General features: G+C 36.6%; 1 protein-coding gene across 1 annotated transcript; it reads left to right on the forward strand.

Moving 5' to 3' along the window:
- The first annotated feature begins 2,834 nt into the window (after nt 1-2,834).
- On the forward strand, nt 2,835-15,127 carry sqlea (squalene epoxidase a). Its single transcript, NM_001110039.1, is given in 11 exon segments — nt 2,835-3,390; nt 5,456-5,684; nt 5,853-6,030; nt 6,460-6,556; nt 6,647-6,760; nt 9,228-9,399; nt 9,479-9,574; nt 12,066-12,208; nt 13,844-13,940; nt 14,021-14,108; nt 14,801-15,127. Coding segments are annotated over 11 exon segments (1,674 nt in total). The 5' UTR covers nt 2,835-3,123; the 3' UTR covers nt 14,994-15,127.
- Nucleotides 15,128-16,738: the final 1,611 nt, after the last annotated feature.

Below are 16,738 nucleotides of genomic sequence, written 5' to 3' on the forward strand. Positions count from 1 at the left end.
TATACTTATTTTAATTAAAATTATTATTTCTAAGGCAAGGCATGTTTATTTATACAGCACACAGTGGCAATTCAAAGTGTAAAGTGCTTTACATAAATAGAAAGAAAAGAGCCAAGTATAAGAAAATAAAAACAAATAACAAAAGTGATTAAAAACAGTTTAAAATGTGTTAAAACAGATGATAAAAGAATCAAAAAAGAAAAGAAAAACATGATAGCACATCTGATCAATTTTGGAAGCTGATTCCAGCGGGGGAGGGGGGAGGGGTGCAATAGCTGAAGGCCGATTTACCCAGCTTTGACTGAACTCTTGGAATTTTAAGTTTACTTTATCGTAATGATCTGAGTGATCTGTTAGGTTTGTATTCAGTGAGCATATCTGGAATATATTGAGGTTCTAGGCCATTTAGTGATTTATAGACAAGTATTAATACTTTAAAGTCTATTCTGAATGTAACTGTGAGCCAGTGTAAAGACCTGAGGACAGGTGTGATGTGCTTCTGGTTCTGGTCAGAAAGTAATGACTTCAGTTTTCTCTTTGTTTAACTGAAGAAAGCCTTGGCACATCCAACTGTTAATTTCATCAATGCACTGGCAAATGGTGTCAATGGGGCTGCAGTCATTAGGCAGTAAGGCTGATCTGAGTGTCATCTACATAGCTGTGGTAGGAGATTGTTTCTTATTATTTGGCTCAGTGGGAGCATAGAGGTTGAACAGGAGAGGTGCCAGAATTGAACCTTGTGGGACTCCACATGTCGTGTGTCCACTGCGCCCTATGGTCACCTATACTGACATAGAAACCTTTTATGGTAAGTTCATGGTAAGATCTAAACCATTCGTCTCAGATGACCCAACGCAGTTTTCCAGCCTATGCAGAAGTATGCTGTGCTCAACAGTGTCAAATGCAGCACTGAGGTCGAGCAGTACCAGCACTGTTAGTTTGTCTAAATCTGTATTTAGGGGAATATCATTTATTATCTTTATAAGGGCACTCTCTGTACTATGATGTGCTTTATCTTTAAATAAGAACTAAAGATATAATAAAATGACATGCAAAAACCTGCAAGCATGACTTTGGTAAATTTATGACATACATAAACATACAAATAATAATACTTGACAAGACAAACCAGTTTTTCATGCTGTGAGATCAAGATTTTTTATTTGTCATTACATCATCGTGCCACTTGTTCTTAATTTGCATAATCTACTGTAATTTGCTTTTATTAGTCAGTGATCTTGAGCGGATTTATTTGTTAAGTGCATTTTTTATTTCATGATGATAATGGTACTACAGATGATTCCACCAGAAATCACCAATAAATGTTATTTTGGATCAAACTAAAACATGTCATGTTAAACAGGAAAGCTATAAGCAAAAATAACACTAGATATGATTTAACATCGATATGATTTGCATTAAAGATGTCAAAAGTCACTAAATTATGTATTCTCTACAATTTAGCTCAGCACGCAGGGCGTCACATTTCTGATAGATATATGTAAAACTTGCAATGCCAAGAAAAGTCCACATGTCGACACTCGTTTAAAAAAAACACAATATATTACTTACTGGTGTTTATAAAAACACAAAAGATAGAGGTTTACAATTTACAACTTATATTGGCACTTTTAGCACTTTACCTGCACTATATCTCCGTCCCAAATGGCACAATATACACTATACACAATGCACTAACACACTCAACAGAATAGTATGTATGTAGTGTCGCCACAAATGGAACATTAATGTTTTTTTTACCTTTAAATATTTATACTAATTTATTCACCTTTTATTTGTGTATCTTATAGTATTAAGCAGTTTTAGCTCTGTAACATAATTTACAGGACATTTTCATTTGATTAATTTTTCATGGGGATTTAAATGATCATAATGAAGAATTAAAGGTAATAAAACAATAAAAGACGTGCAAAACCCCACAAGCACGACTTTGGTAAATGTCAGACATGCATAAACATACAACTACTAACAACGAACAAAAGAAACCAGTTTTTAATGCTGTGATGTGAATGTTTTATTATTTCTTTTAATATACATCATCGTGCCACATGTTCTTAATTTAAATAATCTACTGTAATCTGTTTTCATTAGTCACCAAGAGCTAAATTTAGTTATTCGTCCTTGTTGACACCAGTGTGTGTTCTTGTGCAGAATTATATGTTAAGTTCACTTTTTTATGCCAAAATGATAGATGATTCCGTCAGAAATCACCCATTAAAGGTTATTTTGGATCAAACTAAAATATGTCATGTTAAACAGGAAAGCTAACTATGAATAAAAATAACACTAGATATGATATAATAGCTATATGTTTTGCATCCAGGATGTTTAAGAAGTTAATAATTAAGTATTCTCAGCAAATTAGCTCAGTAGGGCGACGCATTTCTTATATAAAACTAGTTATGTAAAACTCGCAATGCCAAGAAAGGTCCACATGTCGACACTCGCTTCAGATATAAAAACACACAAAATATAGCTTACTGGCGTTTAAAAATATCCCAAAAGAGCAGCTTTATAATTTACAATTACAATGTTTCTTGGCACTTTTAGCCCTTTACCTGCACTATGTTTAACACGGCGCTCATGTTGTTCAAAAGTGTGTGACGCTTTCTTCTCGTAACATCTGCCAAACGCAGCCTCTCCATGACATCACATCATACTGCAGTCCATTCGCCAACCAGCAGCCTTAGATTGGCCAATGGCCAGATAGCGTGAGCTCTGCTCACCGAATGTTCGCAGCTGATTGGCTCGTCATAAACAGAGGAGGCGGGACGCTTCTGTCTACAAACTGCAAGACGATCCGCGCCCTCATTAGCATAAATTATTCAGCATCACCTAGAAGCATCTCACCAGCTCGAGTGCGCCCATGTGCTGGGGATTAAACTTACTTTTTATTTATTATTATTTATTATAAAAGGAATTTAACTGAAGTCGAGCCCGAGATTAATCGGAAAACGGATACTATATGTTTTTTTTCCACTTTTTGTGTCTGTCTGGAATAATTCAGTTAATTTTCAGATCACCTGTGCTGCTCTTTTGTGATATTTTTAAACGCCATTAAGCGATATTTTGTGTCTGTTTATAATTGAAGCGAGTGTCGACATGTGGACCTTTCTTGGCATAGCGAGTTTTACATATATCTATAAGAAATGCGACGCGCTGCTGAGCTCCGCGACTACAGAGCTGCTGGTGGCCGCGGTGCTGTGCGTGTCTGTGGGGCTCATCATCACCTGTTTCTCCCTCCGCGGACAGACTCTCAAAGCGCCGCAGTTTTTACAAATGCCTTTTCAACTCTTGATGACATTTTCCCCCACCAAAAAACTCTTCTCCGCGTCCAGCACTGATAGTTGTAGTCGCTCTTCTAAGAAGGTGAGAGATCTCCTGTTCTTATAATTAGTGTTATTAAACATTTCATATAGGTCTGTTTCAAGCTGGCACTAAATTCTACGAATTGCTGAATTTCCATTAAATATATATTTTTTAAGTTTTAAAAAGTTCATTTTGATTCATATTTTTGTGGGAATGATGATGCATTTAATACACAGCACTCTTTGATCCAAATTAAGTTCCAAATGACAGCATTAATTAAAAGTCAAATAAATGTAGTCACATTTGCTCTTTTTGAAAGTGTTCTTGTATAATTCTTTAAATGTTGTAGTGGCTCTTCTAAGGTGGGAGATCTCATGTATTTGTGTCCGAGTTCTTATAAATATCAATTCATCTTCTTTAAATCTGTCTCAAGCTGCTATTAAATTACACAAATTGCTGAATTTACATTAAATATTTATTTTTCAGGCTATAAAAAGTGTATTCTGCTCCATATCCTTGTGGGAACCATAGTGCATTTAATAGACAGGAGTCAGGACTCTTCGATAAAAAAAATGTTCTAACAACATTACTGAGATGTAAAATAAATTTACTGTTACTTTTGATAAATGTGCAAGTGGTCATGTGGAATTAAAGCATAAAAGTACATGTTTTCATAGCTTTAACATATGACATCACAGAAATAAATTATGCCCCCCATTTTAAATGATTGATTGGTATATATAGCCTATATATGCACCTTTGGCATCAATTACAGCCTCAGTCTTTTTGAATATGATGCCACAAGCTTGGCACACCTGTCTTTGGGAATTTTTTTGCCCATTCCTCTTTGCAGTACCTCTCAAGCTGCATCAGGTTGGATGGGAAGCGATGGTGTACAGCCATTTTCAGATCTGTCCAGAGATGTTCAATAGGATTTAGAGATCTGGGTTCTGGCTGGGCCACTTAAGGACATTGTTGTAAAACCACTCCATTGACATTTTGGCAGTGTGCTTTGGGTCATTGTCCTGCTGGAAGATGTACCGTTGCCCCAGTCTGAGGTCAAGAGCACTCTGAAGCAGGTTTTCATTCAGGATGTCTCTGTACATTGCTGCATTCATCTTTCCCTCTATCCTGACTAGTCGTCCAGTTCCTGCTGCTGAAAAACATCCTCACAGCATGATGCTGCCACCATCATGCTTCACTTTAGAGATAGCATTACCCTGGTGATGAGCGGTGCCTGGTTTTCTCTAAACATAACGCCTGGCATTCACTCCAAAGAGTTCCATTTTAGTCTCATTAGACCAGAGAATTTAGTTTTTAATGGTCTGAGAGTTCTTCAGATGCCTTTTGGCAAATTCCAGACGGGGAGTGGCTTCTGTCTGGCCACTCTACCATACAGGCCTGATTGGTGGATTGCCGCACAGATGGTTGTCCTTCTGTAAAGTTCTCTCTCCACAGAAGAACGCTGGAGCTCAGACAGAGTGACCATCGGGTTATCGATCACCTCCCTGACTAAGACCCTTCACCCCGATCACTCAGATGGCCGGCCAGCACTAGGAAGAGCCCTGGTGGTTCCAAACATCTTCCACTTACAGATGATGGAGGCCACTGTGCTCATTGATATTTTCAGAGCAGCAGAATTTTTTCTGTAACCTTCCCCAGCCTTGTGCCTCGAGACAATCCTGTGTCAGAGGTCTACAGATAATTCCTTTGTCTTCATGCTTAGTTTGTGCTTTGACATGCACTGTCAACCCTGGGACCTTATATAGACAGGTTTATGCATTTTCAAATCATGTCTAATCAACTGAATTTACCACAGGTGAACTACAATTAGGCTGCTGAAGCATCTCAAGAATGATCAGTGGCAAAAGAATGTACCTGAGCTCAATTTAGAGCTTCACGCCAAAGGCTGTGAATACTTCTGTACATGTGACTATTCAGGTTTTTTTATTTTTACACTCAACAATTTCAAAAACTCTTTTTTTCAGATTGCGATTATGGAGTATTGTGTGTAGAATTTAAAGGAAATAAATCCATTTAATCCATTTTGGAATAAGGCTGCAACATATTATTATAATGCTTGAAATGCAGCTCTAACCTTCAGTCTGACCCTCTTTCTAACCAGAGAGATGTAAAGCGAAAGAGGGCGACGGACAGTCAGTGCAGTCCAACTGAGGATCCGGAGGTCATCATAGTGGGAGCTGGGGTGCTAGGATCGGCCATGGCTGCTGTTCTGGCCCGGGATGGACGGCGGGTCACCGTGGTGGAGAGGGACATGAAAGAACCAGACCGAATAGTTGGAGAACTTCTGCAGCCGGGAGGATTTCGGGTACTCAAAGACCTTGGCCTGGAGGGTAAGAACAACACTTTTTCCATTCAATTGAATTCTTAAACATTTCAGACACCAGTTAAAGATATTTGCGCTCACTTATATGTATATACTGATAGTGTGTTTTATTGTCAATCTATGATATTTAAATTCTCATTTTAACATGTTTAGACTTTGTTTTCTTTTCTCTCAGGTACTGTTGAGGGTCTGGATGCTCATGTGGTGAACGGTTATGTAATCCATGACATGGAAAGTAGGACAGAGGTGGAGATCCCATATCCCCAGCAGGAGAACTGCATTCAGGGTGGACGTGCTTTCCATCATGGGCGCTTCATCATGGGGTTGCGTCGAGCTGCCCTCGCTGAGCCTAAGTAAATATCTTATACAACCTGTAATTTGCATATTATCATATCATTGGTCACCAAACTTGTTCCTGGAGGTCCTGTGTCATGCAGATTTTAGCTCCAACCTTAGTCAAACACACCTGAACAAGCTAATCAAGATCTTACTAGGTATACTTAAAACATCCAGGCAGACGTATTGAGGCAAGTTGGAGCTAAACCCTGCAGGGACACCGGGCCTCCAGGACCGAGATTGGTGACCCCTGTATTAGAGGGTGAACTATCGTTACTTACTGTATGTTCCATATGAGTTGGGGTTTGCTGAGACCCCAAATAATGACCTTTCTTCATCTAGTAGTTTGAGACTAATGGATTGATGGGCAAAAAGTTTAGGATATTTACATTTTTTAGTCTCAGCTCATGACTTCTTTAATATGGCACTATTTTTGTGATTAACAGTGTGAAGTTTGTGGAGGGAACAGTGACCAGCCTGGAGGAGGAGGAAGGTTGTGTGACAGGAATTCAGTACAGGGAGAAAGACACCGGGATGCTCAAGGTAACGACACATTGATACTGTGAGACTCTGCTCATGTTTATGTAAGGGAGCAAGAGAGATTGGGGTAACTAGAGTTTTCTTCTCTCACAGGAGGTTCGCGCTCCTCTGACTATAGTCGCTGATGGCTGTTTCTCCAAGTTCAGGAAGAATCTGGTTTCTGGGAAAGTTCGGGTGTCGTCGCATTTTGTTGGATGCATAATGAAGGTAAACATAAGGAGGACAGATGTACTGTTGTAGATGTGAAGTAATACAGAGAGCATCAGCTGGGCTCCAGAAGTAATTTTGACATTGTGAAATAATAATTTTCCACCTAAGTACATATGAACCAATATCTAGTGCTAAGCCCCGGTCAGATCACACGATTTTTATTGTCAGTTACGAAAGTCGCTATGTCAGATTATACGATTTTGTCTTGATAAAAATCTTAACTTGTCGTGTGTAACAAAAGTGCCAGACTGCACGTTCTTTAACGATCAGTTATCCCATTACGTCTACAACGAGCTTTATTACCAAAGCAGTCACAAGTGTTGCTATAACAATGTTTCTTATCTTAATTTCAAATTTTAAAATCTTATTTCAAGCTCAATAAATACTCATGCTTGCTGACAACTAATAACTACATTATTTAAGGGCATTACTTACAACATGGATAGGATCAAACATATGATTCTTTTTTAATATTATGATATTTTCTTTGAAATCTAAATGTATATTTTCCAGCCATGGGTTACTTATTAAACACTCCACCTGAACTTGCCGCGAGTGAGGAGAAAATGAAAGCAGATCAGCACTGAGAAAAAAATCAGATGCTCCAAACATTCTTTAAAATAATGACATATTAAAACATTAGCAAATATAAAACTGAGGTTTGTGATACAACAATACCAGTGAAGCATTCATTAAATCCTTATTTTCCTCAGAGTGAATTAAATCATCCACCCGTGTAGATGAGTAGTAGAGAGGCACAAACTAAAATACCATTTGAATTTCGTTTGCTATAGTTTTTATTTTTAATTAGTTATTATTAATATTATTTTATTATTTTTAATGTATCTTTGGTTGGTCAGTTATCTATAAACAAGAATAACATTTGAGGTAAAGAGCATCAAAACAAGTCTGCTATATGCACCAAAACACGAATTGCCATGAGATTGTGTTGGTTTTGTTAAATAAAACAATGATCTAGCCTTAATAAAATTAAAGTCAAATATTCCCAGTTTCAGAGAAGCCTATATTAAACTGTTTTCACTGTTAATCACAAGTCTGAAAAAGCAGGAAATGCTTTTACAATGTATTTGCAGCACTGAACATGTTCCCAGATTACCTTGGAAGAATAGACTGCTGGAAGGATGAGAGAACTCAGAAACTCATTGTGAGAACGGAGATGTCTGCATATTTGTGCCAGTCTGTCAAATAAAATAGCTTAAAACACTTTAATATTTTAGAAAAGTTAGTTAAAGTTGGCATAACAAATGACTGATGTTGTCCACTCGAAACTCACCCATGAGTAAATTTTTATAAGCCTATTTTTTATTTTTTTTGCATTATGACAGCACCTGCTGAGATAACCGAGAAATGATGTGCTCCTATTGCACAGCGTCACCCACGTGACAGAACTCGTCATAAAGAACGAGAAAAAAATTAAACAAGCTAGACTTTCTGTGGTGGTGTTGAGGCATCGGAGACATGGTTTCGGTTATCGTTAACTATGCCACATTACACAAGAAGAAACGATTGAATCTTGTGTCACGACGCCCAGTTGTCGTTTACGAATCCCCACAACACCCTACGTCAAAGAAAATGTGGTGAAATTGTGACAGATTCGTGTGATATGACCGGGGCTTTAGTTGGATCTCTAAAAATACAGTTAATGTACCAAATGCTCCATCTCACACACAGAATGTGACAACAAAATCTATTAGAATAAATAGCTACGCCTATTATCAAAAATACATTCAAAGATAACAATTTGTTACTCAGGTAACAGTGTATTATGCTAATTATTCAGTCAACTCATAAACAATCAATATAAGACATTTAATTTTCAAAGATGTATACCTGAATTTCAATAATATTTAGAGCTACATAATCACACCCTGAACTTCTTGACACTTTAATAGTCCTTCAGTAGTCAGACCCAGAAAGAATCTCTTCCAAGGAAGGGTGTGTGAAACAACAATACAAATTTGCTAAGAGTGGAATGTTATGAAGAGTTTCTGCCTGTGGGAAACACATAGCAATGCATAAACCCCCCCAGACAGAGGCACGCCCTTAGCACTGGGTTAAAAGGCAATTGAAGTTATTAAATCTATTACATAATCTATTATAAACCATCTACTTCTTTCTGAGGGGAATGAGACCATTAAACCAGTCGCACCAAGACATTTCAAATGATATTAAATATGACGGATAAAGTCACTTGCATTGATACAAAACATTCATACAGTTTTTTTTTAAACAGAATTAAATAAATCCCTATTGTCTCTGAGTTTCCACCCCATGACTGTATTGTCCATATGTAGAGACATTAAAGTATCTGATGTATCTCAAATTTACAATGTTGTAGCCGATTGCTTTAATTTATGGCAGATAAAGCTTTAATAAATACACCAAAAAAATCCTTATGTGAAAAATGAATGTAATGGGGTTATTGTGTTACCTTCTGTTCCAGGACTCTCCTCAGTTCAAAGCCCACCATGCAGAGCTAGTTCTAGCTGATCCCAGTCCAGTGCTGATCTACCAGATCTCCTCCAATGAAACTCGTGTTCTGGTGGACATCAGAGGAGAGATGCCACGGGACCTCATGCAGTACATGACTGACAAAATCTACCCACAGCTACCAGGTGCAGTTTCGGTTTAGAGCACTGAAAACATTTAGACAGTAAGAGATGCTTACAAATAGATGTCTGTTTTGTAACACAGAGCACTTAAAGGAGCCGTTCATGCTGGCACTGCAGAACGACCGGTTGAGAACGATGCCTGCCAGCTTTCTGCCACCCGCACCAGTCAATAAACAAGGTAAACCATGGAAATATCAACCTCTCTGTTTGTCTATACTAGGGCTGTGTGATACTGGGAATATACAGTCAAGCCTGAAATTATTCATGTCTCTGGAAAATTAATTTTTTTTAATGATTTGAACTTTTTATTGATTTTCTTATTTGCAAATAATGCAGATAGACATAAAATACAGAGCATTAACATAGAAACAGAACAATACAAAATAAATAAATAAATACAATAAATAAATAACGTCACATAAATTGAATAAATAAACCAAAACAGAAGAGGGTTATTGATATCATAGCCATAATTATATTTTGTCTCGTTACATGTTTGCTAGCATTGTGGATCACAGAAATTGAGAATATTCCCCAATTTATCAAAATAAATGTCAATCCTTCCATGTAAACTGTAGGAAAGTTTTTTTTAAAAGCTGCCACTCGTCACCCCTGGCAAATTCAAGTGTAAATAAAAGCTGAGAAATATATTTTTTTCCACAATAATGTCTCTTGCCTCTTAAATCATCTTATTATCTTTTGGGAGAAGCCTGTAAATTTGTATCCTGCACATGCCCCTTGGAAGGTCTCTGCACGGGCCTGTAACTAAGTAAAGAGTCAGGGGTATGAATAATTTCAGGCTTGACTGTATGCAATGCTGTTTAGTATTGTGATAAAATTATTTCATGAGAAATGCAATTTTAATTAGTTTTTTTAAAATGTAATAATCATAGAAAAATACAATTTACTATATATTTGTGTGATCCAATTTATCTAATATGGGATAAAAAAAACATGTAAAAGAGCAAACATTTAGGCTTTACAAAACTATATATGAGTGAAAACCTTCTTAGATATTCGGATTTTTATTGGTTGTTGTGATTTTTCTCTCTTGTCTCTACTTTTGCCCATTAGGATTTATTTTTAGCTTTAGGTTCACCTTTGGGCTGCTTTAGCCAATAACAGAAGAGCACCTGATCGGGAGGCGGGGAAAAAGTAGCAAAGTCTCATCTTATTAGTCATAGTCATAGATAGGGCCAGACAGAATCTGCGGACATTTATTACTATTTCCGCCGAGAATTTTGTAAAAATCTGCGGATTTATGTGGAATTATTTTCAGAGTCTCGTAACTAGAAAACTTTTGACTAGTATTTGATGTTTACATTGCAAATCCAGTTAGATCCACTTATATGGTAAACAAAGCAAGTCTCTTATATATTTACTAAAAGATAGAAAATATGACTTTAGAAACTGTATTGCAAATAAATTATATGAAAATTGTAATTTTAGTCAATAATATTACTGAAATTAATTTAAAAACTGATTAAATTTAAATTTACACACATTAAATATAAGTAAATAGACATAATGGGCTAAAATCTGCGGATTTCTGTGGGCACAGATTCCGTGTGGGCCTAGTCATGGATAATCAACTAATGCATGCAATACACAAATGCTTTGCACATAAAATAAATGTAATTTATCAACTTTTCTGTGATATTGGATATAGTGTTATTATAATAACAATAAATTCCCAATATTACGCAGCCCTAGCCTACACTTTAAAAAATATTGGTTACTTGCCCAATTTTTTTTGCTTTGAACTTTTGATGTTGAAAATGTTATTGGCATTTTAAGTAGTTTGAGACATTAGATAAATATTATACAAGAAACAATATTTATAGAAAAAACAATCTATATAGTGGGCGACACGGTGGCGCAGTGGGTAGTGCTGTTGCCTCATAGCAAGGAGGTTGCTGGGTATATGGGTGCTGGGTTGTGGCTGGAATGGCATCCACTGTGTAAAACACATGCTGGATAAGTTCATTCCGCTGTGGCGACCCCTGATTAATAAAGGGACTAAGACGAAAAGAAAATGAATAAAGGGATGAATGAATGAATGAATGAACAATCTATATAATAACAGAATGTTACAGCTCATTACTACATTATTATATATATATTTTTTAAAGATTTTTTTTAGCCTTTTTGCCTTTTATTAAGTGGATAGGACAGTATTTCAGACAGGAAGTGAAGTGGGAGAGAGAGGGGTTAGGGACGGGAAATGTCCTCGAGCCGGGATTTGAACTCGGGACTCCCTGAAGCGCTACAGCACCATAAGTCGACGCACTAACATTACTACATTATTTTAATAAATTTAACATGACCAATACAGACAACATACTGTTTCTAACTATTTAAAAGGTCAATAGATGCCATTTTTGTAAACTTGTCATCAATAAAGTAGTCAAAGCAAAAACAAAAAGTTTATTATGCAATTTAAAAGAACTCAAAAACACAAATTAATTACCTTACTTCAGGAATTGTCAGGGACAATAACTGGTAACGGTTTTCAAGTATAATCAAAATATACTGAGTAAATTTAAAATAACATAAAATTTAAATGTAAAATTGAAATCTTTAATCTACATTTTGGCCTTTACAAAATAAAAAAAAATCGTTTAATAAAGTATGTAAAACTTACTGTGAATGTTACTGTCCACCTTCAGGGGTTCTGCTGTTAGGAGATGCGTATAACATGCGTCATCCTCTGACCGGCGGAGGCATGAGTGTTGTGCTGAATGACGTCTCCATCTGGAGAGACCTGCTCAAGAACATTCCTGACCTCTATGACAATACAGCTTTGCTCCAGGTAACCTGGTCATCTGACGGAGAAACTGCTGTAGTAAAAGTGAACAGCTGCTTAAGATCATGTTAACTGGTTTTACAATGCTCGATACAATAATTCTCTGCTAACTTGGGGTTTAATTTAAGGTTTATGGTTAACTTTGGGTCACATGCAGCAAACAGCCAATCACACGACACATGAGAGCATCAGTTAGACTCATTTTTTGCAAGGAAGAGTGAGCAGTTTACTTCTGTTGACAATTGAGAACATTAAAAAAAATTATAATGAATTAAAATGCATTTACAAGGCAGATATAAACACTGCTGATGGATTAAAAGTTTGAGAAGGCAACTAAAATTAACAGTTATTTTATAAATGCAAGTCATAAATTGCATTTAGTTTTGTAGGTATTGTATACTGTATTGCTCACAAACAAGCTAAAAAGACTAATTTAAAGAGATTGCATATAAAAGCAAATGTAAATAGTTAAATGTAAGTCTTGAATGTTAATTCTATATTAATTGACAATTCAAAACTATTTAAATATATAATTTAAAAGTCTTGTCGTCTATCCCAGCTGTAAGAGCAACAAATAATAACTTGACTTTTAGTTGATCATTTGGAAAAGTGGCAGAAGGTAGATTTGTCAGATGAATCATCTGTTGAACTGCATCCCAATCATCACAAACACTGCAGAAGATCTACTGGAAAGTGCATAAACCCAATATTCTCACTGAAATCAGTCAAGTTTGGTGAAGGCGAAATCATGGTTTGGGGTTACATTCAGTATGTGGGCGTACGATTGATCTGCAGAGTAAATGGCAACATCAACAGCCTGAGGTATCAAGACATTTGTGCAGCCCATTACATTACAAACCACAGGAGAGGGCAAATTCTTCAGCAGGACAGCGCTCCTTCTCATACTTCAGCCTCCACATCAAAGTTCCTGAAAGCAAAGAAGGTCAAGGTGCTCCAGAATTGGCCAGCCCAGACACCAGACATAAACATTATTAAGCATGTCTGGGCTATGATGAAGGAGGAGGCATTAAAGATGAATCCAAAGAATCTTGATAAACTCTCAGAGTCCAGCAAGAAAGCTTTCTCTTTCAGATGACTTTATTAATAAGTTATCTGAGATACTGTATTTCTGTTCAGGGACACGACTTTTGTCTAAGCTAAGTCAGATCTTACTGTCCTAATTAAATCATAAAAAAATCAAGGCATGATCCTATTTTAATTTGGTAAAATAAGCCTAATCTAGAGGCCTTTGCCTTTCTTATAAGCCACTTCTGATACCAAATGATCAACTAGAAGTCAAGTTATTATTTGTTGTACCTAAAACTTGGATAGGGAACAAGACTTTGTCAAGTAGTGTATATAGGAGTTAGTCAACATTTGAAGTGGGTACAAATCTCTAACCCAGAAAAAAAACAAAACATTTCTGAGTAAGTTTGCCATCTAGTGCAAGTTTCCTTGGTGACACAACCCACTCAAAACTATACAGGACTTTACCTGGGTAAATACCCAAATTAGCTTTGTGCAACAGAGCCCTGAGATTATATTGTCCTATACTTCGTAAAAAGAAGCCCAAATCTTAGTTTGATAATAGAAATGTTCATGAAATGCAATGAAAACAGTGTTTTTTTTTTTTGTTGTCAGGCGAAGAAGAAATTCCACTGGGAGCGGAAATCCTCTCACTCGTTTGTGGTGAACGTTTTGGCTCAAGCGTTATACGAGCTGTTTGCTGCGACTGACAGTAAGAAACAAAACTCTCAAATATTTATTTCAGTTTGACTACCACATCTCATTACATCTACACCTTCTGCTTACTTCCAGAATCACTGCATCAGCTACGAAAAGCATGCTTTCACTATTTCAAGCTCGGTGGAGAATGCATCAATGGACCAATCGGGCTCCTGTCTGTGTGAGTGTTGACAAACATAACAAAATAAGTGAAGTCTATTTACAAACTAATATCGAGAGGATCACATGCTTATGATTGTCCACAGCTGATCCCGCATTAGCTAACACATGATTTACAATTCAGACGATTCCTTAGTCACCATAAATAACCAGAGTTTCATACCTCAGTCATCTTCGTTTAGAAGACTCCCCGCTTCCACCCCTATTCCTCCTCCCTTTTTCTTGATAAGGCGACACTGCAGCCTAGTGATCAGCACTCTTGCCTCATAGCAAGAATGTCACTGGTTAAAAGTCCTTACTGGACCTGTGGACATTTCTGTGCGGAGTTTGCATGGTTTCCTCCCACAGTCTAAAAATACACAATATAAGTAATTTGACCATACCAAATTGGAACTATAGCCCTCAGTGAGCAGTATAGCTATCTGAATCCCTACAACCTGTCATTAGCCATTAACAAGTCAGGGGAGTTCATTGAGACCTACCTAGGCTCAAACTCCCCTCTTGCCCTGCTAACGGGAGGGAGCCCAGGGCTCAAGGAAGGATCTCATAAGCTCAGGCTCTCTCTCCTGGTACAGCATGTCAAACAAGGTTTATTATCAATCATCAACTAAGTGTGAACTCTTGAAACACTAGTTTGGTCTTTAAATCAGATTTCAGGGACTTTGCCACTCTAATCTCTTTCTGTCTTTTTAGGTTGTCGCCAAAACCCTTGACTCTGATTGGACACTTTTTTGCCGTGGCCCTGTACGCTATATACTTCAGCTTCAAGTCTGAATCCTGGCTCACAATACCACGAGCACTGGTCAACAGCGCAGCCATCCTGTACAGAGCCTGTGCCGTCATGTTTCCTCTCATATACTCGGAGTTACAGTACCTGGTTTACTAGAAAAAGAGACTGATTTTAAATTTGCTGCGACACATCTGCCTTTAGTGCTTACATCCAAGTGCCTCATTTACTTTGAGGGGAAAAAAGGGATTCATGTCAGATAAAACACAATAAAAGGAGCGAGTCTCAGATAAGGGAATTCTTCAGTGTTTTGTATTAATCTGTCTGTTTTCGTACTAATGATGTAAAAGAATCTGCCTTAAACCCTGCTATTAAAGGAGGAAAATACTTTGCTTTATTTTTAAAGTCAGCCATCAAATTGTGTTACAATTATTTCTTCATTAGCGTGACATTTCACTGTGTAATTGGGCCAGAAATGCATGTTTTTAATGCATTGCTGAGTACAAACTAAGTTATTGCATCAGTTCAGAATGATTCAAACCACTAGACTGCTGGACTGTTAAATTTATGTAGATTGTTTTCAAGAGACTAAGGACAATCATTGGGACTGCATCTCATTTGTAGTGCGTTTCCCACATCTTTATTACGGTTTCAGACTTTTGTCATGATTTTCACATGGGGCCTTCCGTTATTCTCTTTTAATTATGTTAAATTTTGTTGCCATCACTAAAAGGAAGCAGACAAGAGCTTTAATTTGAAGATTTAATTAGGTTGTGTTTCACGTATTCAACCATGAGCTTGCGATTCAATGAATTCATTTGTATTTGAATGCATTTCTGTCTGTGTGGAGCCATTCAATGAACTATTTTCATACAATTTGTCTTTTTGTATATATATATATATATATATATTTGGTCTTACATATGGATTGAAATAAAGTTTGAAACATTACAACACATTGTAAAGACTTAAAGTCATCTTTAAATCATAGTTTGATCGACGAACGTTTGCTGACTAAAGCTAGTCACGTTTGAGCAATGTACACAATATGTCCGCCAGGTGGCGATCTAACACCAGCAGAACAAAAATAACGTCATTTTGACAAAACAAACCAAACTAAATTATATATTAAATGAGTCTAGATATCAGCTATGAGGGATATAAAGTTCGCGATATATTTAGTGTTGTAAATGAGCCCAAGGCAGCTGCATTTACACTCTCACAGGTGTGTGTGGGTTTATTACAGGCCCTGCTGTCACAGTAATCTGGACACCTGCTCACCATCCAGACTCTCTCATAAGCGTGAATGAAGCTTCATTTATTTACTCGACCGGAAGCGGACTATAGATGTAAACAAAGATATGAACGGCCAGAGATTTACTGATTTGTAAGATAAGAAACTTAAACGGGTAGCATTAGTTATGGAAACTTTCTGCTCCCTCAAGTAGTTCCAAAAAGCTATGCGAGTTTCCTTATGTTGAACACGAGACATTTTGAAGAAAGCTGAAAACATGCAACCATTGACTTCTATATTTTTCAGTTCATTATAAAACGTAAACATAAAAATAAATTAAGAAACAAATAAATAGATTAATAACAAAAACTTCATTATTTTAATAATGATAATCTGAATATCTAAAAAATACTTTTTGAAACTGCAAATTAAAATTAAAGAGTACATTTTCTTTTAAAGATGTGGGGTACAGTTTCCAAATGCAAAGAACAAAAAGAGCAATTTATATCAATATCCTTATTAAATTTACCGAGAAAATGTTTGATCGGGTAGAATTTATGAATTAGTTTAAAAGATATTTCTTTTATCTTATTTGTAACCAAACAATTGAACAAATACTTCCCCATTTATTATTTTTATTGTGTTTTTACTTGAACTGATTGTTCTAGCT

The sequence above is a fragment of the Danio rerio genome, chromosome 16, assembly GCF_049306965.1.
Source record: "Danio rerio strain Tuebingen ecotype United States chromosome 16, GRCz12tu, whole genome shotgun sequence".
NCBI classification, from domain to species: domain Eukaryota; kingdom Metazoa; phylum Chordata; class Actinopteri; order Cypriniformes; family Danionidae; genus Danio; species Danio rerio.